Source organism: Ricinus communis, chromosome 5 (assembly GCF_019578655.1).
Source record: "Ricinus communis isolate WT05 ecotype wild-type chromosome 5, ASM1957865v1, whole genome shotgun sequence".
Classification (NCBI taxonomy): Eukaryota; Viridiplantae; Streptophyta; class Magnoliopsida; order Malpighiales; family Euphorbiaceae; genus Ricinus; species Ricinus communis.
In genome coordinates, this window is record NC_063260.1 from 28,055,227 (window position 1) to 28,077,970 (window position 22,744).

The 22,744-nt window shown below is 31.8% G+C and overlaps 4 protein-coding genes and 1 long non-coding RNA gene across 5 annotated transcripts; 3 read left to right on the forward strand and 2 right to left on the reverse strand.

The window, feature by feature from the left end:
* Window positions 1-2,503: 2,503 nt before the first annotated feature.
* On the forward strand, window positions 2,504-8,271 carry LOC8280103 (protein NUCLEAR FUSION DEFECTIVE 4). The gene is made up of 3 exons (XM_002519854.4): window positions 2,504-3,280; window positions 6,554-7,464; window positions 7,551-8,271. The coding sequence occupies exons 1-3, from the start codon at window positions 2,873-2,875 to the stop codon at window positions 8,020-8,022; spliced, it is 1,791 nt and encodes a 596-aa protein (XP_002519900.4). The 5' UTR covers window positions 2,504-2,872; the 3' UTR covers window positions 8,023-8,271.
* A 1,567-nt stretch (window positions 8,272-9,838) lies between these two features.
* On the forward strand, window positions 9,839-11,564 carry LOC8280102 (phosphatidylinositol N-acetylglucosaminyltransferase subunit A). Its single transcript, XM_002519853.4, has one exon. It carries the CDS (start codon window positions 9,854-9,856, stop codon window positions 11,528-11,530), a length of 1,677 nt encoding a protein of 558 aa, XP_002519899.2. The 5' UTR covers window positions 9,839-9,853; the 3' UTR covers window positions 11,531-11,564.
* A 1,056-nt stretch (window positions 11,565-12,620) lies between these two features.
* LOC8280101 (probable serine/threonine-protein kinase PBL15) lies at window positions 12,621-14,879 on the reverse strand. The gene is made up of 5 exons (XM_015719622.3): window positions 14,262-14,879; window positions 13,994-14,129; window positions 13,779-13,918; window positions 13,553-13,676; window positions 12,621-13,252 (listed from the first exon to the last, which is right to left on the reverse strand). The coding sequence occupies exons 1-5, from the start codon at window positions 14,676-14,678 to the stop codon at window positions 12,801-12,803; spliced, it is 1,269 nt and encodes a 422-aa protein (XP_015575108.1). The 5' UTR covers window positions 14,679-14,879; the 3' UTR covers window positions 12,621-12,800.
* A 4,608-nt stretch (window positions 14,880-19,487) lies between these two features.
* On the forward strand, window positions 19,488-22,692 carry LOC8280100 (probable terpene synthase 8). The gene is made up of 7 exons (XM_025157478.2): window positions 19,488-19,670; window positions 19,782-20,058; window positions 20,139-20,511; window positions 21,144-21,365; window positions 21,513-21,648; window positions 21,786-22,031; window positions 22,209-22,692. Exons 1-7 carry the CDS (start codon window positions 19,560-19,562, stop codon window positions 22,497-22,499), a joined length of 1,656 nt encoding a protein of 551 aa, XP_025013246.1. The 5' UTR covers window positions 19,488-19,559; the 3' UTR covers window positions 22,500-22,692.
* On the reverse strand, window positions 21,443-22,283 carry LOC125370194. The gene is made up of 2 exons (XR_007216134.1): window positions 22,199-22,283; window positions 21,443-22,069 (listed from the first exon to the last, which is right to left on the reverse strand). It is a non-coding gene; the product is annotated as an uncharacterized LOC125370194 (long non-coding RNA).
* Window positions 22,693-22,744: the final 52 nt, after the last annotated feature.

Consider the following 22,744-nt stretch of genomic DNA (forward strand, 5'->3'; position numbering starts at 1 on the left):
AGCTAACAGTCTCATCAGGATTATCATATAAATCTATTTATTGATGGAATACTTATAATTAATGTATACAAATTGCTGGCAAAAACAGAAAGATAAATATTAAGCAGGTTTGGCTACATCTACGACAGTGACAGAGTCAATATTGTGTGCCATTTAGATAGTTTATTTTATTTTATTTTCCTTAAAATTGTGTACAAGTTAGTTGCATGGACAGCGCAGCCTAACGGAATCACACCACAGATTTAAAGACATAGGGACAAAAGATTTTATTATGTACGTGTCTGGACAATTTATGCACTAAGGTTCTTTTTCTTTAGCTCAATTTCAGTTTCAGAGATGGCGATCACTTTCATATAATTCGTACGCTATTTTAAATATATTACTATTCAAATATATTTTATCAAGTATTTGATTTTTTTTTTTTAAATTTTAATATAGTATTAAATTAAATATAATTCAAGCCACTCGAATTGCAGACGAATGGACCCACCTATAAATTATTTAAAATACAAATTATTAGATTTTACTCTCTTTTTTTCTCTAAAAAGATAAATAGATAAATAACTTATCTTATACAAATTTAATAAAAACCCACATTAGAAAAAAATAAATAAATAAAAAAGTAACCATGAAAATGAAAAATTTAGAAATCTGAAGCCAACATTCATTGACTGTGCACCAATAGACTAGTTTTCTGCTTCCAATCCTCTCATTCAATTCAAGTGCACATTCACACTGCCAAACGGAGCCCTAAAGTTTTGACTTCCTTTCCTCTATTCCTATATTAGTAAAATCTTTTTGTTACTCTAGAAAATAAATTAATGGAATTTCAAATCATAATTCCCTACAACAAACGATTTAGATTAATCATTATTAGTCTACAACTAATTTGATTGACATCAGTGTTTCAATTATAGAGACCGTTAGGTGGAACTTTGACTGTATCACCCCAGTTGCCACAAAAATAGTAATTAAACAGAAAATAAAATTTAAGTATTTAATTTTTAATTCTAATGTGTCTTTATAAGGGTTTGAAGAATTAAAACTTTTATGTTTTGCAGCATACGGCAACTGTAAATCTTTTATGTTGGTGGCTTTGAGTAGTTGTTGAAATTCAACGAGTTAAATATATATTTTATGAATTGAAAAGAGATTTCGAACTCGATAATTCTAATTCCTCTGAGAGTAAAAGTCTTTATCGATTTAACTATGTTAAAATAATTAAAATAAAATATCACCAATCGCTATAATTTAAATTTTATGCTTGCTGGCTGCATGAATATGTAAAATATAATATATATGTATATAATTGATAAAAAATAAGTCATAATAATAATAATATAAATTAAACGAAAGTCGGTGATATATTTAGGCCAAATACTTAATTTTGGAAGAGTAAAAACTTAAAAAACTTGTATACTCCATATAACAATACGTTCCAACAATTATAATTCAAGAAATCCATTTATTTGTGGAAGCATAAATGTACATAATTTCTGATTTCGCAAATCTACTACAAATTTAGAAGTACAATTATAAAAATTGGGGTCACATGCTGTCACGTGAATGTTAACTTCTATACAAGGCTGACTCATATATGCATATGACATTCAAATAAACCAAATCAAAACCAGCTAAATACTTTGTTGGTTTTTGTTTTAATATGCTCGTACATGTCCCAAATTAAGTTCACTTATTCCCTTTTAAAATGGAATCACACGTAAAATATAAATACGTACAATTAATGAATGATAAAATAAGAATAAATATAATCAAAGAGTAAAAATAGAAATCTCACCGAAATAAACTTTGTCGTCTTAATAAAGTTTTTTAATTGATAATTCAACCGGCTATCTAATTTATCAACATCTATTTAAATTGCAAATCAATTTTTAAGTATTTGAATGAATTTTAACTGTGAGAATATCAATAAAAAAGTTTATGAAAGTTTTTTTTTACAAACGACATTATCATAAATTTTATAAATAAAATTTTAATAATAAACAGGAATTAACAAATAAATCTGAAAAAATATGTAATTATTAAATTAAAATGATATATATACTATTAATCGATCTAAATAATAATCAATTAGAAATATAAAATACTTTTTCGAAATTAAACCTCAAATGATGTTGAGCATATTATTAAAACCCCACGAGTTTTAATAAAGTTTATATTCACATAATTTCTATTTTAGAATTTAATAAACTTATTATTAATATTTTTAGGAAAGTACACTTATTCCTCATACCAAATTAAAGTCCCTCACTTTTAAAGTAAAATCACATCTCAATTGGGATGTTATATTAGATAACATTTTTCTCCCTTTTATATAAACTTTAAAAAAGATAGTATTTTGCAAAACTTGATGGCACAAATGTTATTTAATGTGAAAAGTTTTATATACATTATTCTAATAGAAAGGTTAAAGTATTATAAAAAACAACAAAAACAATTCAAGATTTCATTCAATTCAATAATAAAATAAGAGAATGTAAATATAAATTTATCCAAGTAAGAATTGAAATAATTTTTTTTAATATAAAGTTTATCTAGAAAGTAAACTATTTATATTTCTTCTAATTACTAAAAAAGAATATCATTAGGCTTTATATGCTCTTAAAATTAAATTATTACATCTGCGTATAGAAATACTATTCACCCAATAGAAGAAAAACAAGAAAAAAGAAATTAGACAGCCACTGAAAGGGAGAAGATGCAGACAAATAAATAATATATAAAAATAAATATTAGAATCACTGATTCATGACAGCGAAAGAAATAATTATCACAAGAACAGAAAAAGAAAGAAAGAAAGAAAGAAAGAAAGAAAAATCTGAGAATATATAAATGAGGCGGACATCAAAGGATGCAGAGTCATCAACGTGGAAGAGAAAGAAAAAAAGGAAAAAGAAAAACAGAGGGAGAACCCATAAGAAGAAGAAGAAGAAGAAGAAGAAAGCAAATAATGGCAGGGCAATCAAGAAAATGGATGATATTAGTAGCAACAATATGGATTCAAGCATTTACAGGAACAAACTTTGATTTCTCAGCATATTCAACCCGACTGAAAGCAGTTCTGGGGATATCACAAGTGCAGCTCAATTACTTGGCTGTTGCGTCTGATTTAGGGAAAATATTTGGATGGTCTTCTGGTTTAGCTTTGCTGTATTTCCCATTATGGGTTGTTCTTTTTATTGCTGCTTTTATGGGGTTCTTTGGTTATGGTCTTCAATGGCTTCTCATCAGAAACGTCATATCACTGCCTTATATCCTGGTACGCCATCCTCTGTTCTCCTTTTCTTTTCTTTCCCAATAGCTTATTAGAATGTAATGAAGAGTGTCTCTGTCTCTGTTTTCAACTTTGCTTCAACCCATTTGGTTTCAAAATTTGATTACCAAAATGTTCAATTGATCCATACAAGAAGAGAAAACAAAAAAAATTAATGCGAAGAATGGTTTAAATCCTTGTGCTTCTCGCTTTCTCTCTGCCCTGAAAAATCTTCACTTGTTCTATCATACTATTTAATTATTGGCTTTCATAGAATGTTGTACTCCAGAGAACTGCCTTTCATTATCGTCATTCGTCTGAGTAGTAAGGTTGTTGAGTGTCTATTTAAAAAATATAAAAAGAAATCCTTCAAAAAATAAATAAAAAAAATAAAATATTGAAAACTATAAAATCAGATTAGAAGCTTCTGGTTGTGCTGTGTTGAAGTAAGAATAACTTTTTATGACGCAGATAAATTTTAAAACTAATACAAGCATCTACCATAATTCGACTGCCACCTGTTTACCGTTACAGCGAGAACGTCTTCTATTACTCCATAAATTTTAGACAGATTTTTCTTTCTAGTAGTTAATTTTTTAATATATATATATAGATAGGCTTCTTTTTTTAGTTTTTTCCAAAATAAATAATTCATTATTTTATTTTAATCGTTAGTTTAATAATTAAAATTTAAAAATATATTTCTGTATCAACATTTATAATTAATTTATACTTATTTGACTTTAAAATTATAAATTACTATTGTTATTATAAATCTTTTATACAAATCTCAAAAATTATAGATAAATAGATATATTTATCAATATTTAGATTATCATATAAGTATTCATAGATTTACTAAAATGTTTCAATAAAAGAAATTGAAAATAACAACATTAATTGAAAAATAATACATTTCTCAATTTTTATGTAAGCTAAAATTACTTATGAAAATAAAATAAAAAAGTAAAAAATATATTTAATCAATTAATCTCAAGTGATGCAATATTATTAATTGGTGTAGTTTTCTTTTTTATTAAAAATACCAATAACCTGATTATTAGAATCTATGTAGAGACTTATTGGTTTACTCTTCTTAAATGTATTTGACTATTCTTTAGCTATTTTACATACTTCAAGTCTTTACAGCATTTCCGAACAACTATTTATGAGTTATATTTTTATTTTTTAAAGGAATTATACTTTTTATTATAAAAAGTTATTTAATACAATAAAATTTAATATATTTTTATTATTTAAATATAAATAATTATGTTTTTATTATTTTAAATTTATTAAGAAATGACATTCGAATACTCAGATTTTTAGAATTAATAATTAAATATAATAACACATAAAAATAATAAAGTTGTATTTTTAGTATATGATTTTTATGTTTTTTTTTTACAAATATAAATGAGAGCAAAACTTGTTCAACGTATCAAAAAACTAAAGTAGATTCATTATTAATATAGTCATAGAGTAAGTATCATTTTATATAACTCTATTTTTTAATATCTATTAATTCTCAATTTACTAGTCTTAATTTTAAATTCTAATTTATAAATTCTAATATTTATTGCATTATCAAACTCGAATGACTTGGTAAAATATGTTTACATGTGATAGAAAAAATTATTATTTTATTATTTTTAGAACATGTCTTTACCATATATTTTTTATTTTTCAGCTCATTTAATATAAAAAAATAACATCGATATTATTTTATTATTTTTTTATAGGTTGGCACATTTAATTTTTACTTTTGAAAGTTTAACTACTCGACTATCATTTTTTAACAAATTTAGATACTAAAAATATAATTATTTCATTTAAATATAAAGTAAAGAGTATATCTGATTTTTCTATATTCGGAGTGTTAGATTTTATTATTTATTTTTATTATAATTAATGCACTATAAATTTTTATATATTCTATTAATTGATATCTATAGTATTTGATTTTATTTTCTTAAAAAATAACTTTAAAAGAAAATTTCAAAACATAAATATTTATTGGATAAAATAAAATAAAAGATAAGAATATAAACAGATCATTTAAATAAAAGAAAATTAGTTTTTATATTTAAACATAAATAATTAACAAAAATACTGGACGTTGGAGATGTGTTAATAGTAACCAAATCTAGTTCTGAAATGAGTAAATCTTTTGGAATTACTCGTACAATGTTGGATCTTCAAAAACATGAACTTTTGCGAGGGCCGCAGCGCCAGCGCATCGGCTCTCATAGGACCTCACTCAGTTTTTTATTAAATTAAAAACAGTAGTGTTAGCAGGGCTTGCTGGGCGGCTCCTATACACTGAAATTGCTGTTCATTGTTAAAATAATTCCTTTTATCATTTTATTATAAACTATTCTCTGTTAACTATATTTTTTCAAAAAATATTAATTTATTTACTTTTATTAAAAGTTAATTCTCAAAATAAAATAAAATAAAATAGAGCACTTCAGTTGTAAACGGCCCTAATTCAATTAAGAAATGGAAAGGAGAAAACAAGAAACTCTAGAAGCGTCAAAATTGGACAAAAATTGACTTGTTCGCATATGAATGGAGAAACTTCCTACCACTCCCATATAGTCCCTACAGGCCACGATTTGCTTGCTGCCACATTTTCATGCTTCTCAAGACCGTTTTATGAGTACTCGACCGTCGTTTTATGCCCAAATAGTGCAATTCTCTCTACTTTCTTCTTTCAAATTCTCTTGTTTGTTCTTCCCCCCTTTCTACTCATTGCCTCATCTCTTACTTATCCGTGCCCTGCTTTTCTTATTTCTTTTAGCTGCAATTTAAATTCAAATACAATAAAGAAATAGCAAAAAGAAATTTAAATTTTCTCAATAGTAGCACTATCATGGCCCTTATTTTCCTTGATATAGAGCTGCCTTTCTTTTCAATTTTGTGAGTTTAAATTTATATGCCAAAAGAATTATTCATAAACTGATAATTCAAGTACTTACATTTCCAAGTTCAAAGTGGATAATATACCATAGAATTCATTATAAGGCAGCAGTAGAATCCAAACTCGAATCATTATCATATAAGGATCAAATAGAAGTGATGCAGTAATAATAGAAGGCAAATCATTCCATATGGTTAACTCACTGATTAAGAATATCTGCTAGCTCTTATTTGAGGACATTAGGTTGTACTTTTAGATTATACCCACTGTTTTCCAGTAGATAACATTGTCAAGTAAAAATTTGTCGGAGCTGTTTATGTCAAATAACAAGATGACTTTTTGAAAAATATTGGCAGGTGTTTCTACTTTGTTTGTTAGCTGGATGCAGCATCTGTTGGTTCAACACTGTATGCTTTGTTCTCTGCATTCAGAATTTCCCAGCTAACAGACCATTAGCTTTATCACTCACGATAAGCTTCAATGGTGTTAGTGCAGCCTTATACACCCTTGCTGCCAAGGCAATCGAGCCATCATCAAGTGATATATATCTTCTCTTAAATGCCCTTGTTCCCCTTATCACTTCCTTTGCAGCATTGCTCCCGATACTTCGCCAGCCATCTCTGGATCCCCTTTCTCCTGATGGAAATCGCCGTGATTCCGTTATATTTCTCATCTTGAATTTCTTAGCCATCCTCACAGGAATCTATCTCCTTATCTTTGGTTCTGTATACAATGCATCGAGTGCTTCTTTACTCTTTGGGGGTGCAATTTTCCTTCTCATGTTTCCTTTGTGTATTCCTGGTGTTGTCTATGGTAGACACTGGTTTCATCGCACCATTCATTCTAGTTTTCGCCTTGAAGGCTCTAACTTCATTCTTATAGATGATGATGATCTTGAACTTCACAAAGAGCTACTTACCCGCGAGCTGAGTAATCATGAAAATGGAGACGGACTTGTCTATGGAATTACAAGACAGAAGAGCACAAGCGAAAAAGATGGATGCTGCGATACAATGGTTGGGAGGGATCGGCTGGCAATGCTCGGGCAGGAACACCCTGTGTGGATGCTCGTACAGAGGTTGGATTTTTGGCTATACTACATTGCGTACTTCTGTGGAGGTACAATTGGCCTTGTGTACAGCAACAATCTAGGCCAAATTGCACAATCACTTGGACAAAGCAACAACACTACAACCCTTCTGACTCTGTATTCTTCCTTCTCCTTTTTTGGCCGTCTGCTTTCAGCTGCTCCAGACTACATACGTGTGTAAGTAACTGCACAAAGACTTATTTCGTAATGATGTAGAATCAAATCATGAAGAAGTCAATAGCTAAATGTATCATATTTTGCAGGAAACTGTACTTTGCAAGGACTGCATGGCTAACAATTGCCCTCGTGCCAACTCCAATAGCCTTCTTGTTGCTAGCTGCATCAGGCAGTGCAGTAGCCTTGCATATAGGGACTGCATTAGTGGGCCTGAGCTCAGGGTTCATATTTGCTGCCGCTGTTTCAATAACATCAGAGCTGTTTGGGCCAAACAGCGCAGGAGTTAATCACAACATTCTTATTACCAACATTCCAATAGGCTCACTTATTTATGGACTTCTTGCTGCTCTAGTTTATGATGCTAATGCAGTCAATGGCCTGGTAAACGTCAAAATGGACTCGGTGGTTTGCATGGGAAGACACTGCTATTTCTTAACATTTGTGTGGTGGGGTTGCATATCAGTTGCGGGGTTAACTTCTAGCATGCTATTATTCTTAAGGACAAGGCATGCGTATGATCAGTTTGAGAAAAACAGGGTTTCGACCCAACTGTACTAAGCTTGCTAGTAATGTTGGAAGGATGTCGTTAGGAATTAATGCATAACTGATTTGCTGAAATAGAGGAAAAAGCAAAGCCCTTTTAGATAGATGAAGTGGTTGGAGGAAAAGGAAAAGCTTGTATAGCTATGTAGGTGGTGGAATCAAGCTAAAGATTTTGAATTTATTTAAAGTTTTCTCATGTAGAAATAGGCACTTGACGTTTTATTAAATGAAGTCACCACTGTCTACTACGACACCGTTAAAGCAGAGAAGCATTTTGATGCCCCAGTCAGCCTATTTATGCTCCAGCGCAAATCCTAACTATCAAAATCAAATCAATGGCGAGTTAAAAGTCCACAAAAATCTATGTTTGGATTAACTTTGGGGGACAATAAAAGCAGGCAAAATGAAGCAGCAACAGCCTGCCAAAATAGTGTAGGAGTTATTAATCATAACATTCCTATTATGGAACTTTTTGCTGCTATAGTGTAAGCTGCCAATGCAAATCCATGGCCCGACTACTGACACATAGGGAAGCAAGCAGTGCAATCCATGGTCATGGCCTTCCCATGTCTCCACCAAAATCCGCCCCTGGCCCAACACAGCACACAGTCTTATAGGCAGTCACTTTGGGTTCCCTGTATTGAAATTTTCTTCCCATACAAACTAGTTCATAGGGTCTTACATATTATCTAAGAAAAAAGGAAAAAGAGCACGGCCGAAAAGATGATCAGAAATGACTAACGAGAAAAGAAAAACTTGGATAAAGAATAAGAAGGAAAAAGGTGTTAAATTTGTATTTGTCAAATAAAATAAAATCTCTAATATTAACAGTTTATGAATTGTGAGAACCTATCTGCACAAGATTTTAAAAATGAAGTGATCCTATTTCCACCAATTGCATGATGCAAATTAAAAGTAGCAAATGAGAGTTCTGTATCATTAATTAGCTGGAGCCAGCAATTAGTCTATTTTCCTTTGAAGCATTTCAGAAAAAATTTGCAATAATTACTTCAAATATAAGCCCCCTTCCATGTGATAAACAGACCATAGAAACTAGAAGCCTAGGCAGACTGCATATATACTTGGATCTGCCAAAGAAAGCAAAGGTACTAAATAATAGAAGTGCTTCAAGATCAAGAAAAACATCACTTGCAAATGCCTTAAATTTCAAAGGGCCTTTAGAAAAAGTCCAAATTGCAATTGGTTGAATATCAATTGCTTTCATCATAAATCACCCAAAAATCTGCCTCAATTGAATGATATCATATTATGGGTTTGCTTGAGTCAAAAAAGAAATATGAGATTGGAATGCGTCTGCTTCAACTTAGGCATATACTAGTTGACTTTCACTCTCAATGTATTGGAATGCCTTAAGCCTAACTCTGCTTCGTTGACTTGTTATTTGGTAAAACAGTTTAGGTAAGAAGTAAGTAATTAACGAAACCAAACTAATCATGTTTAAAGAAACTCGAATGTTAAAACTGAAAATCGATGCCCCATATAATATCAACACAAACATGAATATACCTAATACAGTCACAATCCGCCACTAGATTAACTTTAAATTACAAATAAACTCTACGAAGATAAAGTAATTAATATAATTGATTCTACTCTCTATATTTTCCATTAACTATAAGAATAACGTAACTAGGAATTCAATGTGAACTTCACATTATCAGCAGCAGCCCATGAGGAAACTTTGCAGCTAGAAAAGAGTGGCATTTTCATACCTTTTCTGACAAAACAAACAAAATTATATATATATATATATATATATATTATAAGAATAACCCCATAAGTGACAATAACATGAAAGAAGAATCCTTTTTATTACCTTTCCTTTATGGTGGAGGGAGGCGTGAGAAACGCACTTAAAAGAAAAGAGATAATGCACATACCCTGCTCAAGTGCATGTCTACCTTTCCCCACTTTCCATTGCTTTTCTTTTCAGCTATTCAGAATTTTTGAATTGGAATATATCAACTGCACATGTACCTACAAACCTCATAAAACAAACATTTTAACCTTTTCTTTTTCCATTCCTCCTCATTCCAAGAACATGATGGCCTTCAATAACAAACCCAAAAAAACCCATCTCTCTTCTCACTTCAATCTTTGCACTAGTCTCTTTTTCATTGTTCTTTTCACTATTCCTGCCCTTTTTCTCCTCCATTCATCTACATCTTCAATTTGCACAACTCTTTCTGTTCATAATTCCAGGTCATGGTCTGGCGATTTACGCAGTGCTGAGTTTGCATGGAATCGTCTTTCTTTTGTTGAAAATCTTCCTCTTCCAGTATTCAAGCTCAGGATTGCTGTTTTCTCTCGCAAATGGCCTATTGGTACAACTCCTGGTGGTATGGAACGTCACGCTTTTACTCTTCACACTGCTTTAGCTCGTCGAGGCCATCAAGTTCATGTCTTCACTTCTCCTGTTGAAGAAAGCAGCCAATCTCATACTTTGTCTTCTTCTTCTTCTTCTCCAAAGATTCATTGCCATGAAGGAGAGCCAGGTAAGTGGAGATATAACAAAGCATGGGAGCAATTCGTCAAAGAAAACCAACGTGAACCTTTCGATGTCGTTCATTCAGAAAGTGTAGCTCTTCCTCATTGGCTTGCTCGTAATGTTCCAAATCTTGCAGTTTCTTGGCATGGTATAGCACTTGAGAGTCTACAATCTGATATCTATCAAGACTTAACAAGAAAACCGAATGAGCCTATTTCGCCAATCGTCAACCAAAGTCTTTATGGGGTCCTACCCAAAATTCTTAATGAGATAAGATTTTTTAAGAATTATGCTCATCATGTGGCTATAAGTGATAGTTGTGGAGAGATGCTAAGAGACGTATATCAAATACCAAGTCAAAGAGTTCATGTAATTCTCAATGGTGTGGATGAAGATGACTTTAGACAAGATGTTAGATTAGGCCTTGAGTTTAGGTCTAAGATTGGTATCCCACCAAATGCTAGTTTAGTTCTTGGAGTAGCTGGAAGGCTAGTGAAGGACAAAGGGCACCCTTTACTATATGAAGCATTTTCTGTGCTGAAAGAAAAATACCCACATGTGTATTTAGTAGTTGCAGGGTCAGGACCATGGCAGCAGAGGTACAAAGATTTAGGGGCACAAGTTCTAGTTTTAGGGTCCATGAGTCCAGCTGAATTAAGGGCATTTTATAATTCAATTGATATATTTGTGAATCCAACCCTTAGACCACAAGGGCTTGATCTAACTCTAATGGAAGCAATGATGAGCGGGAAGGCAGTTATGGCATCAAGATTCCCCAGCATTAAAGGAACAATTGTTGTTGATGATGAATTTGGTTATATGTTCTCACCGAATGTTGAATCATTGGTTCAGAGTTTAGAACTGGCGATTAAAGATGGATCAAAGAGATTAGCAGAAAGAGGAAAAGCTTGCAGAGAATATGCAGTTTCCATGTTTACTGCCAAAAAAATGGCATTAGCATTTGAAAGATTGTTCTTCTGTATCAAGAATGAAACCTTTTGTACTTACCCTTGATTAGCCGACATATACATATATAATTCTTTTTTTATTTTTCTTTATTGTTATCAAATATTTTTGTTTTGCCTTATTTCCAAATAATAAAATAATTGATCACTGTAATCATGAATATACTCCGATTTTTGCCATTTTCTCTTATTCCATTGCAAAACAGAGTAAATTTTCCTTTCTCAGAACTTTTTTTACTCCAGAATCTCAATAGGTTTGACACTGTGGATTTCATGGACTTAGGAATTGATGAGATAAGAATGATTTTATTCAAGAATTTCTGCGAAGATTCTGATATTTATTTGAAAACTCTCTTTTCTGGGTGATTAATTTAGCAGTAAGTTGTGCCTGTTACTAATGAATTGCCTTCATAGCATTACTAATATAATTAGATGGATGTCATTTTAGCTAGCGATTCTTTGTCTGCCATTGAGACCATTAAGTGTTACTTGCGTAACTCTTTGAAGATCAAAGGCCTGGGTTCACTGAAGTTCTTTTTTAAGACTAAAGTTGCAAGATCATCTCAAGGCATCAATCTATGCCAGAGAAAATATGCAATGAGGATTAAATCAGCTTCAACTCCAATAACAGCTACTTCTAATAAATTATCTTCCACAAACAATACTCTTGTCACATATAATACCCAATGTTGGGAAGCTAATTGGAAAAATGCTCTACTTTGCACAACTAGACCTGATATTTCAGAAAGAAAAAAGAAAAAAAAGAAAATCATAATCTAGTTGAGTCACAGAGACCAGTGTAGTGGTTAGCCTTAGCCATATACTTCTCAGCATCCCTGAGAAAACATGGGTTTGAATTAATTATTTTTTAATATATATTAAAATGTTTGTGGTGGTGGGTGGGTGGGTTTAATATAGCCATGGTGGATAATAAAAAATGATACCAAGATAAGCAGAATATTTTTTTAAAGTGCAGAATAGTTGTTCAACTCATCATCGAATAAATATTTTATAAAATTGAAAAATATTAATTTTATATAATAATTATATATTTTTTAAAAAAAAATTGAACCAAATTGAGGAATAATGATTAATTTATTTAGCATAGAGGAAGCTAATTAATATGAATATGGTAGCTAAAAATCTGTATTAGACTTTATTTAACACTCAAATTAAGGTTTATACTTATATACCATATACAGAATCATTCACATGATTTACAAGCATACATCTTGGTTTTGCTCTAATGTAATACATATATTTCTTACACTCTTATTGCGCCAGAGAATATATATATATATATATAATTATATGTAGTTTTATACTTTCTTGCTTTGAGTAACAGGAGAGGATTTCTTATAACTTGAACTTCTGCTTTCAAGTGATCTAGATTGGTTTGAAACTCCAATATTTCTCTTAGATTTAGGTGATGGAGGCCATTGCCCACATGAAACAGCCATGTCCTTGTACGTTTGAAGAGCTTCAAGTGTCTCTACAATGGCGGGCATTTTTGGCCTGTCTTTAGGGTTCATACTTATGCACTGCAGTGCTAGAAGGGCGACTTGCTTTGCTCCCTTGACGGAGTACTGGCCAGCAAGCCTTGGATCCATAATGTATCGCAGTCTCCGGCTACTGGTCAAGTATGGTTTTGCCCAATCAATTAGGTTTTGCTCACTCTTTGGTCTACACTTGTCCATTGCTCTCCTTCCAGTCAGTAGCTCTAGTAACACTACTCCGAAGCTATAAACGTCACTTTTCGTTGTTAAATGCCCTGATGGAACCATATTCATCAGTTAAAGAATAAAATATAAACATAAACATGGCTGGTTGGTTATATTTGCGGAATCCGAATCGTTGAAATCGGTGCTTCATATTTTTATACTTCCACCTACGACATAAATGATTTCTACTAACTTCATGAGCAATGGGTTCCTAAGGTTGGACCAAAAATGTTTTGGATAATTGGGGTTCTTCTTTAACTGGACCAGTACATTTACCTAATACATATTTTGGTCTGACTTCCAAAGCATTATTATGGTAGTATTAGTATATAATAAAGTTTGTAGTAAACCTGTTGAGACATATTCTGGGGCAGCATATCCATAAGTACCCATAACCCGGGTAGTAACATGTGTATCTGATCCTTCAGGTCCCATCTTTGCGAGTCCAAAATCTGATAATTTAGCTGTAAAATCCTAAAATTGATAAGAGAAAACCAAAAGGTTTAGCAAATAGAATTTTCTTAGGATACAAATTAAGAAAGGAAAATAGGTTGGTGAGAGTAAGGTGAGACTCACAGAGTCAAGCAACACATTGGAAGTCTTGAAATCACGATATATTACAGGATTTTCAGCACCGTGCAAGAAGGCTACCCCTTTTGCTGCTCCTATTGCTATCTTTAACCTTGTCCCCCATGGTAATGACACCGAAACTCCTCCTGTCACCCATCATCATATAAACTCCAACAGCATAAATTACAAAGAAAATACATCATTAAGAATATAGGACTTACTTTTGAACAAGTGATTTTCTAAACTGCCTCTAGGCATGAACTCATAGACAAGAAGTCGTTCTTCATCCTCGCAACAATAGCCAATCAATTTTACCAGATTTGGGTGCCTAAGCTGCCCCAAGAATATTACTTCTGCCTGAAAAAATGCAACTTATTATCAACTATGTTGTCATTCTCTTGATAAGCAAATTATAATTGTTACCAATAAGTAGTATCGGAGGAGCAGTTTGCGAAAAGATAAGAAGTAGTTAATAGAAAAATGACTTACCAACCACTCTCGGTGTCCTTGCAATCCTTCAATGTCAAGAAGCTTAACAGCAACAGCTTGAGCCTTCAAACCTTGCCTCAAATTTTCATCAATGTAACCCTTGTGAACCGTCCCAAACCCACCTTCACCGAGCAAATAATTGCTCGAGAAATTCTGAGTTATAGCTTTTAACTCACTCAGTTGAAAATCGAACAAGTCAGGCCCCAAAGACTGTGCAATGTCTTCATTAATACGAAGAGAAGAGGATCGGCTTAGATCAGAGAAAGAGAGTCGTCTAAATGATGGTAATGGAGCTAGATTCTTGGAGAAATCTGATTTAGAAGGCTTACATCTACTAAAATTGCCCAAGATTGTTTGGTCTTCAGCCGAACAGCAATTAGCTGTGAATGGTTTCCATTGCTTTGATGAATCTTTCATTTTTGTTTTCTTGGAATACAAAAGAGTGGCAAGTGTAATGTTCTGGGAATATAGCTATTGCTAGTGGATGGTGTTGGTGTACTTGAAATTTGAAGGAAACAGGCCTTATTATCATCATCATCTAAAAAGAAAGATGGAGGACAGTGATTAAAAATTTATTATGAGAATGGAGAAAGACATTCTTTCTTCAACTGCTCCAACTGCTCTACTAAATGAGGGTTTTCTTTTGTTTTTAATATATATTTGTTTTGTCACCTGCGTCATGCCTTCATGCAGAAATTGCAACTTTGGTAGTCTTTTCTTTTAAGGATACATGAGGCATACAAGGGTGTGGCTTGTGGTGGTGGGGCTAGTTGCATTGACTACTGTAATAATAGATAAGCTGCAGTACAAATGAAACTAGCTATGTCAAATAATTTCTTTCAATATTCTACCACTTTCTTTGTACATTGAACCAGATTTGATTGCAGACTTTTAAAACTTTAATTGCTTGGCCTATTAATTCACTGTGTAATGAATTTCCCTGCCCTGCTCATGGATTTGTCTTAATTATAACCTAAGGGAATGTTTGCTTATGCATACTGTAGAATACAGAGGTTCACTGTCCACAAGCTTTGCAAGGTAAATGCATTAGTGAGCTTTAAGAATGATGAGATATATGTAAGTAATTTGTCTAATATCATCTGTAGCAGTTATGGTTGAGGCATGCAGATGATGTCTACATTCACTCATTTCTACTCCACTTCAACAACCCTAAATATATACTATATATCCAGAAGTCTTGCCTCAGTACACACACACATACACAGGGGACCTTAATTGTACCAATTGAACTTGAAGAACTCAATTCAAAGAAAAATGGAAAAGTTCAGAGCTTGAGGCTGGTTTTTCCAATTCTTAGGGTGGATCATAATTTTAGAAAGATACTGTCCTCGTTTGTAATCAGAAACAAACCTCAATAACTTAGCTCTATCATAAATTTATTGTTGGTTTTCATTGTGCTAGGACCTGTTTGTTTACACCAAATCTGGATTTTCATGAGCCAGCCATTAGATTTGTATTTGACAGGCCTAGCATCAATTAAATCAATGTCATTTTAGAAAAGCCCGACCCAAAAACATCCAAGAACTTATACTAAAAAATGGAGTAGGCCCACCCAACCAATCCATCAACCAAGTCTAACTACTCCTTCCATAATTTAGCTTTAATTTCCTCAAGTTTATTTCATTTTCTTTAACATTATTATCTCCAATTAGTGCCATTACAATCAGGTTTTGTTTTGCAATTCTAACCCTAATTTTAGCTCTGCTTGCAAATTCATAATCCAATGGCAATATTTTTTTTTTTTCTTGAAGTTCCATAAAATTTGAAATCGGATGTTTGCCTCTTTAATATGCCTATAACATATCACCATCACTTATTTTATTACTTAAGCAATTTCTTTATCATCAAACTAACTTCCGAAACATTCTTAAGAATAAATTTATCTTTAATAATATTTAAAACACATTATACCTTTTTCTTAATTATGAATTATTATGTAGTAAATTATATACTAAAACACTTAATGGATAATTTTATTATTGAAATCAATATTATAAAAGTCTAATATAAGTGGATAGGGAAATAAGGAGTAGGAAAAATAGGCATATGTCCTTAAGTGCAAAAATGGTGATAGGTCTAAAGTATTTTAGAGCTTTAATTATATATTTTGTTATATATAATATGGTGAAAATAAGTAATTATATCTCATTTAAGTTTAATTGTCTATTTTCAGGTAATGTTAGCCAAGAGAGAAAATTATAGAGAAAAATACTAAAAAATGAGCTTAATTTGACATGTTCGTGTCAATGCTCAATATTAAGACGCATTGACTGCTATTTGCAAGGGCCAAGAGACATTTAGTTATTTTGTATAATTATTATAAAATTTATATTAAAAGTTATTTATGAGATAGTATTTTGTGAAGATAAGGATAATTATAGTTTTATCTGTTACATAGACTTATATTAAGTATACTTATCTCTAGAGAGACTTACTTAAAAGATGATTTTTCTCTAGTATTTCTGCAAACCTAATTCTAAGAGGAAGAGAGGTTTCTCTTATTTGCTCTCTATATCTATCCACCATTATTTTTTCTATAGTTATTTCATAAACACTTTAATTTAGTTTTCATTACTCTTTTAAAAAAAATATAATGAGTTTTTCAAGAAGTAGAGAGTGATGGCCAATCATCTTCCTACTTTAAGAAATTCTAGATCTAGAATGAGCTTTTATTTTATTTTTTTTTATGTCTTTCTGTTTAATACCAGATCATTTAATTAAATATGTTAGGCTAGTTTTCGCAAGTGTTTAGTTTGACTTTTTTACTTTGTATGAATCTTGTTATTTATTTATTTAATGAATGATTTCTTTATTTTCATAACTTTATTAGTTTCAGTTATTATTATTAGTTAACAATCATATTAATTTAATAATAGTAATTGTTATGGATATACTTAGATTGAATGTATTAGAGACACCAACTTTACTTCAATTTACATAGATATAATAAAACTTTAGTTACATCATTAGTTTGAGTGATGAAAGAAAAATGCATATCACCATCTCATTCATTATATCTATACTTAAAGTAAAACAAAAAGATTACTAAATAAATGGCTAGACTAAATATTGTCTTTAGTATATATTTTTAAATCATAAGCATGAGTATATTGTATATTTATTGCTTAGTTACTTTATAAATATTATTCTCTCAAAATACCAGTTTAGAGTATTTAGATTCATTTTTATTATTATATATCAATTTCAAAAAATACTAATATTTGTTGAATCTTAATTTTATTGAATTATTTACTAGGTAATTTGAAAATTATATTGTACAAAGTGTTCCTATACTAAGACATATTTTTATGAACATTTAACTCTTGGCCCTATGCATTTTCCGAGTCTGAAAAACTATGATAATTATTTAAACCCTAATTACTTAAAATTCAAAATCCCACGACTCAATCATACTACTGATCTGATTAAAGCTCATCCCAATACCAATTCGAATTGGAGAGGGTCCCTACATTAAGGTCTCCATGTCCGCCAAATAACATTATTAATTACTAATTGATATTTAATTATTATTTGAACTGCAATTAGATTCAAGCTTGGAACTGACAGCTGTTTAAGAGGCACAGCAGTAACCAAAGCTCGTTGATAATATAACATAGAAAATATACCAAGTAGCAATTTTATTTTCTTCCTCATTTTCACCTTTCAAAGGTACTCTGTGACAAGTTCCTTCTCTCTCTCTCTCTCTTCTATTGCAAATGATTAGGGTTTCCCTGTTTTGTCTTATTTTAATCTTTTCCTCATAATGCCAAATTAAAGTAGTATCTCTGTACATTACAGAATCAAGCCCACTTTGAGAGTTATCTCTTGGGAGTAGTAAAATGCAAAGAAAATAATCCTGGAAACTGAGACTCCATCAATGCCTTTTTATATGTAAACCAATTCGGCAGAGCCAACCAAAAACAATTACAATGCGATGATCCTTATAATCAAATTAAATATTATCCAATAGGGTCCTTACTTGTTGGATCTGAAGTCTTTATTTGATTTTCCTATTGCCAAACGAGTAGGAATGATAAGATCAAGAACTTGCCGTCGGGAAATCAACAATTAGCAACTACTTAGCACAACCTCCTCTCGAGTTTTCCTATACATGATAAGTAAATTTAATTCTTTTATTGCATTTAGTTATTAATTATATAGTTTTTATATAATAAAAATTTACCACCACATAATAGAAGATATTTGTTACTTGAACGTGCCTCGTATTATATTTTTTATTTTTAATTGAATGGTTTACATTTTATTAAAAATTTGAGTTTAAATTTTTAAAAGTAGATAATCACTTTTTATATAATAAATTTTAATTATTAATTAAACATTTAATATTTAAAAATTATCTAAACATAATCTATCATATGTATATTAACAATAAAATGAAAAGATTCTAAATGTTTTAATCTCTGTTAAATAATAGAATGAATTACAAATTGTCTTTTTGTCACACTCATAAAAGTAGAAAAGAAACTATTGGTCTTTCTGTTAAAGTGGGTCGATTTTAATACTTTACCTTTAGGAAATAATTAAAGAAATCATAATTGTTTTTTTAAATCTTATTGATTCATTTTTATTTATAGAAAGTGAATATCTCATTTATTGAAAAATAAAAAGTATTAATTTAATTAATAATAAAAACAGAAAATAGCCACTATTTGATATTTAAATGAGTCTTATTGCATATGAACATCAATAAAATTATTAGCCACTATTGACATTAAAGCTTTACAAAATTATATAAAAACATTTATAAAGGAATAGGAATATAGTCAAAATCTCAACAAAGACAACCAAAAAATCCATGAAAGGAGAAATATAAAAACTCTAGTAATAACAAGGAAACAACAAATAGATATAAAAATTTATATTTATCGATTAAAATAAATAAAAAAATAAAAAATCACTGTCAATCTAAAAGTTAAATAAATAATATAGTGATCCAATCAGGAAACAGCCATTCATCCAAAAATATATATTTATATTATGGTCAATGATTTAGGGCACAGAAAAAGGTTCTAACTTCTTAAAACTGGCGACAGGTTTTGATAATCACAACCATGAAAGTTAAGTAAATTTAGAAGGACAAAATAAATAAATAATAATTTTAGAAATTCAAGAAATAAAAAATTGCAAGTTGGGGGTGGAGATGTCATTATAAAACGGCAAGGTTTTATGCATTCAGCTATATATCAAAAAATCAGAGTTGCTGCTCTGCTTAAGTGCATAACCAAGTAATTAGCTAGCTGTTCTTCGTTCAAAAAAATGGCAGCAGAAGCAAAAAATGATGAGCAGCAAGACATTGCTCGTCGTTTGGCAAAGTTTCCCTCAACCATATGGGGTTGTAGCTTTGCTTCCTTTTCACTTAAAGACTCGGTATTTTGTTCAAGTCATGCATTCGTATTTTCTTTAACCATTTACTGATATGTTTCCTGTCATGATGAAACTCAAAGTATTATTATTATTTTTCTTTTTTGCTTTCCAAAGGAGATTGAATCATACACGCAACAAGTGGAAGAACTTAAAGGAAAGGTGAAGGATATGTTAATGCAATCTACTAAAGAAATAACCCAAAACATTGAAGTTATCAACTTATTATGCCGTCTTGGGGTGTCATATCATTTCGAGAGTGAGATTGAACAACAGTTAAATCTCATTTTCGCTTCCCTTCCTAGTTTCCTTAACGACAATGGCCATCTCGACCTCTATACTGTGGCACTTTTATTTCGAGTTCTAAGACAACATGGACGTAAAGTTCCTTGTGGTAAGTGCTTGTCTGTCGCATTATATATTTCTTTCTACAGTTAAATGCATGTTATGGTACTGTGTTTTCTCATGAACCAGATGTGTTTAACAAATACAAGGACGACAATGGAGAGTTCAAGAAAGATATCACCAGTGATGTGAAAGGCCTCCTTAGCTTGTATGAAGCTTCCGTTGTGAGTGTTCATGGAGAAGAGATTTTAGATGAAGCCCTTGTTTTTACAAAGCAACACTTGGAAACACTGGCTGCACAAGTTAGCCCTCATTTTGAACAGCACATAAGAAATGCTTTGCTTTGTCCTGTCCACTATGGCATGGAAAGATTACAGGCTCGGCTATATATATCCTTCTACGAAGAGGACGAGTCCAGAAATGAGATTCTGCTCAAGTTTGCAAAGCTCGATTTTAATCGACTACAGTTATTGTACAGAGAAGAGCTAGCAATAGTATCAAGGTAGATTTTGATTCCCGCATGCATACAAACAAAGAGTGTGCTGTCGTTGCTTATTTTAACTTGTGCTGAATCTCTTAATTAACAATAGAGGAGCAGTCAAAACCTTTTGTCCGAAGAGTCTACTCAGAAAGAAAAAGAAAAGGAATTAACAAATCGTCAAGGGTTGATCTAGCTAGTGGTTGACGAGCATGTGATATGTGGTTAGGCACAGTCACTGGTTCGAATGTAGTGTTGCTAGTCTGTTCACAGCGCCTCGGCCCGAACAGGGACACCCTGATGAAAACCAAAAGAAATATAATGTTGCTAGTGTTAATTTCCTGGTACCAGACTGCGGATCCCTTAGACCTGGTGTTCGTGGCCTGCCTTAATCAGACTAGCAAGGTGAAATTAGCTCAAGTGTATGCAAGCTGATTCAGACACTAGCTATCTGACCGCAATATTGAAAATAAAAAACATAATCACCTGAAAGCTAAAGCATATAAATGAGAGCTCTTAGAATACAATAACGATTACATGGAATGAAATATCTCTTAAAAAATATTATTTTGACTAAGATAATAAAAGAAATAGGTGGGTAAGCTAGCATGTAGTTTTAAGATAAGTTTTGATAGTACTGTGTTTACAATTTTCAGGTGGTGGAAAGACTTGGATCTTACAGAAAGGCTTTCTTATGCAAGAGACAGAATAGTAGAGGTGTATGTATGGGCACTTGGGTGCGTTGGATCCCAACCTCAATTTGCTTCGTCTCGTCTGCTAGTTGCTAAGTTTACACAGACGGCAATGACAGTTGATGATACATATGATGCTTATGGTACCATTGGCGAACTCAGACTCTTTACAGCTGCATTTGAAAGGTTTGATATCTAACTAGCTATTAGCATAAATTAAACTTTACAAAAAAAGTTTATTAGGATAAGACAAACAAAAACAGTTCCAAAAACATTTAGTATCTTTTAACAATTTCTGGGTTTTTTTTTTTCTCTCGAAAAAATAAAATTCAGGTGCAGTATTGATGCTATTCATGAGCTACCAGAATACATGCAGTATCTTTACAAGGCTATACTGAAACTTTTTGAAGAAACAGAGAATGATGCCAATGAAGGAAGCTCTTACAAAACCTCTTATGCCAAGGAGATGGTAATATTTGCTGGATGGAGTACTTCTTGGGCTTTGATCTGATCGGTTTGATAGAGTCATTTGGCGCCTTCTTCTAATGCCAATCTTTAATTAAAAATAATAACTACTGTTTCTTTTCTTTTTCTGGGTATTACTAGTTCAAGGAGCTGACTAGAGCTGATTTACAAGAGGGAGAATGGTTCAATAGTCTCTATGTGCCAGCATTTGATGAGTACCTACATAATGCCTCAATCACAACCACAGGCGAGCTACTTACAGCAGCATTCTTACTTGGATTGAAAGAGGCAAGCATGAAGGAAATCGTTTGGGTGCGTGATGCTCCCAAAATTGTTAGGAATGCAAAGTTATTTGCCCGTCTTCTCGATGATGTCGCCACCCACGAGGTAATCATGATAATTTCTTTTCCTTAAGTATAAAGTACCTATACACCGCAATGAATAGATAAATAACGTGCAACTTAAGTGTCTTAATTATAGTACTTCTGTATTGAATAATGGACACGTGATCTCATATAATGACCCGTGTTCTAACTGTTCAAACTAATACGTACATGATTAAAGGAAGAGCAAAAGAGGGGAGACTGCCCTTCAAGTGTGGAGTGCTACATGAATGAATATGGGGTCCCGAAAGAGAAGGCATACGAAGAAATAAAGAAAATACTAGCAACCTCATGGAAGGACATAAACGAAGACTACATGAAACAGCATCGTGTCTCAAGGACTGTTGTCAACTATTTCATCAACTTTGCAAGAATGTCAAATTTTGTGTATAAGGTTCGGGACGCCTACACCTACTCCACGCATTTGAAAACTTATGTTGCAACATTGTTCCTCCAGCCACTGCCGGTGTAAGAGAGGGATTGAGCTTTTACCATATGTATTGGTTGCGATTTGCCTTTGCAGTTCCCTAATTTAGTTGTGCTGTCAGAAAGTGCTGTTAGAGAACATTACAGACTAGCTAGCAGATGTATCATTAGCGTGTTTGGGTTCATAAAACAGTGTTTATTTTCAATAATTAATAACAACAGTTTGTGTCATTTAATTACTGCTTTTATTTCTGAAAAAAAAAAAACATAAAAAAATCATGCCATATTATA

Excerpts from the sequence above, each read along its gene's own strand:
- LOC8280101 (XM_015719622.3), bottom strand. The coding sequence starts at position 14,678 with ATGAAAGATTCATCAAAGCAATGGAAACCATTCACAGCTAATTGCTGT. Across the intron at positions 13,919-13,993 it reads AGAAAATCACTTGTTCAAAA|GAGGAGTTTCGGTGTCATTA; the intron begins GTAAGTCCTATA and ends GATGGGTGACAG. Across the intron at positions 13,253-13,552 it reads CCCAGAATATGTCTCAACAG|GGCATTTAACAACGAAAAGT; the intron begins GTTTACTACAAA and ends TGGTTCCATCAG.
- LOC8280102 (XM_002519853.4), top strand. The coding sequence starts at position 9,854 with ATGGTGGAGGGAGGCGTGAGAAACGCACTTAAAAGAAAAGAGATAATG.
- LOC8280100 (XM_025157478.2), top strand. The coding sequence starts at position 19,560 with ATGGCAGCAGAAGCAAAAAATGATGAGCAGCAAGACATTGCTCGTCGT. Across the intron at positions 19,671-19,781 it reads CCTTTTCACTTAAAGACTCG|GAGATTGAATCATACACGCA; the intron begins GTATTTTGTTCA and ends TGCTTTCCAAAG. Across the intron at positions 20,059-20,138 it reads TGGACGTAAAGTTCCTTGTG|ATGTGTTTAACAAATACAAG; the intron begins GTAAGTGCTTGT and ends CTCATGAACCAG.
- LOC8280103 (XM_002519854.4), top strand. The coding sequence starts at position 2,873 with ATGCAGAGTCATCAACGTGGAAGAGAAAGAAAAAAAGGAAAAAGAAAA. Across the intron at positions 3,281-6,553 it reads TATCACTGCCTTATATCCTG|GTGTTTCTACTTTGTTTGTT; the intron begins GTACGCCATCCT and ends AAATATTGGCAG. Across the intron at positions 7,465-7,550 it reads GCTCCAGACTACATACGTGT|GAAACTGTACTTTGCAAGGA; the intron begins GTAAGTAACTGC and ends CATATTTTGCAG.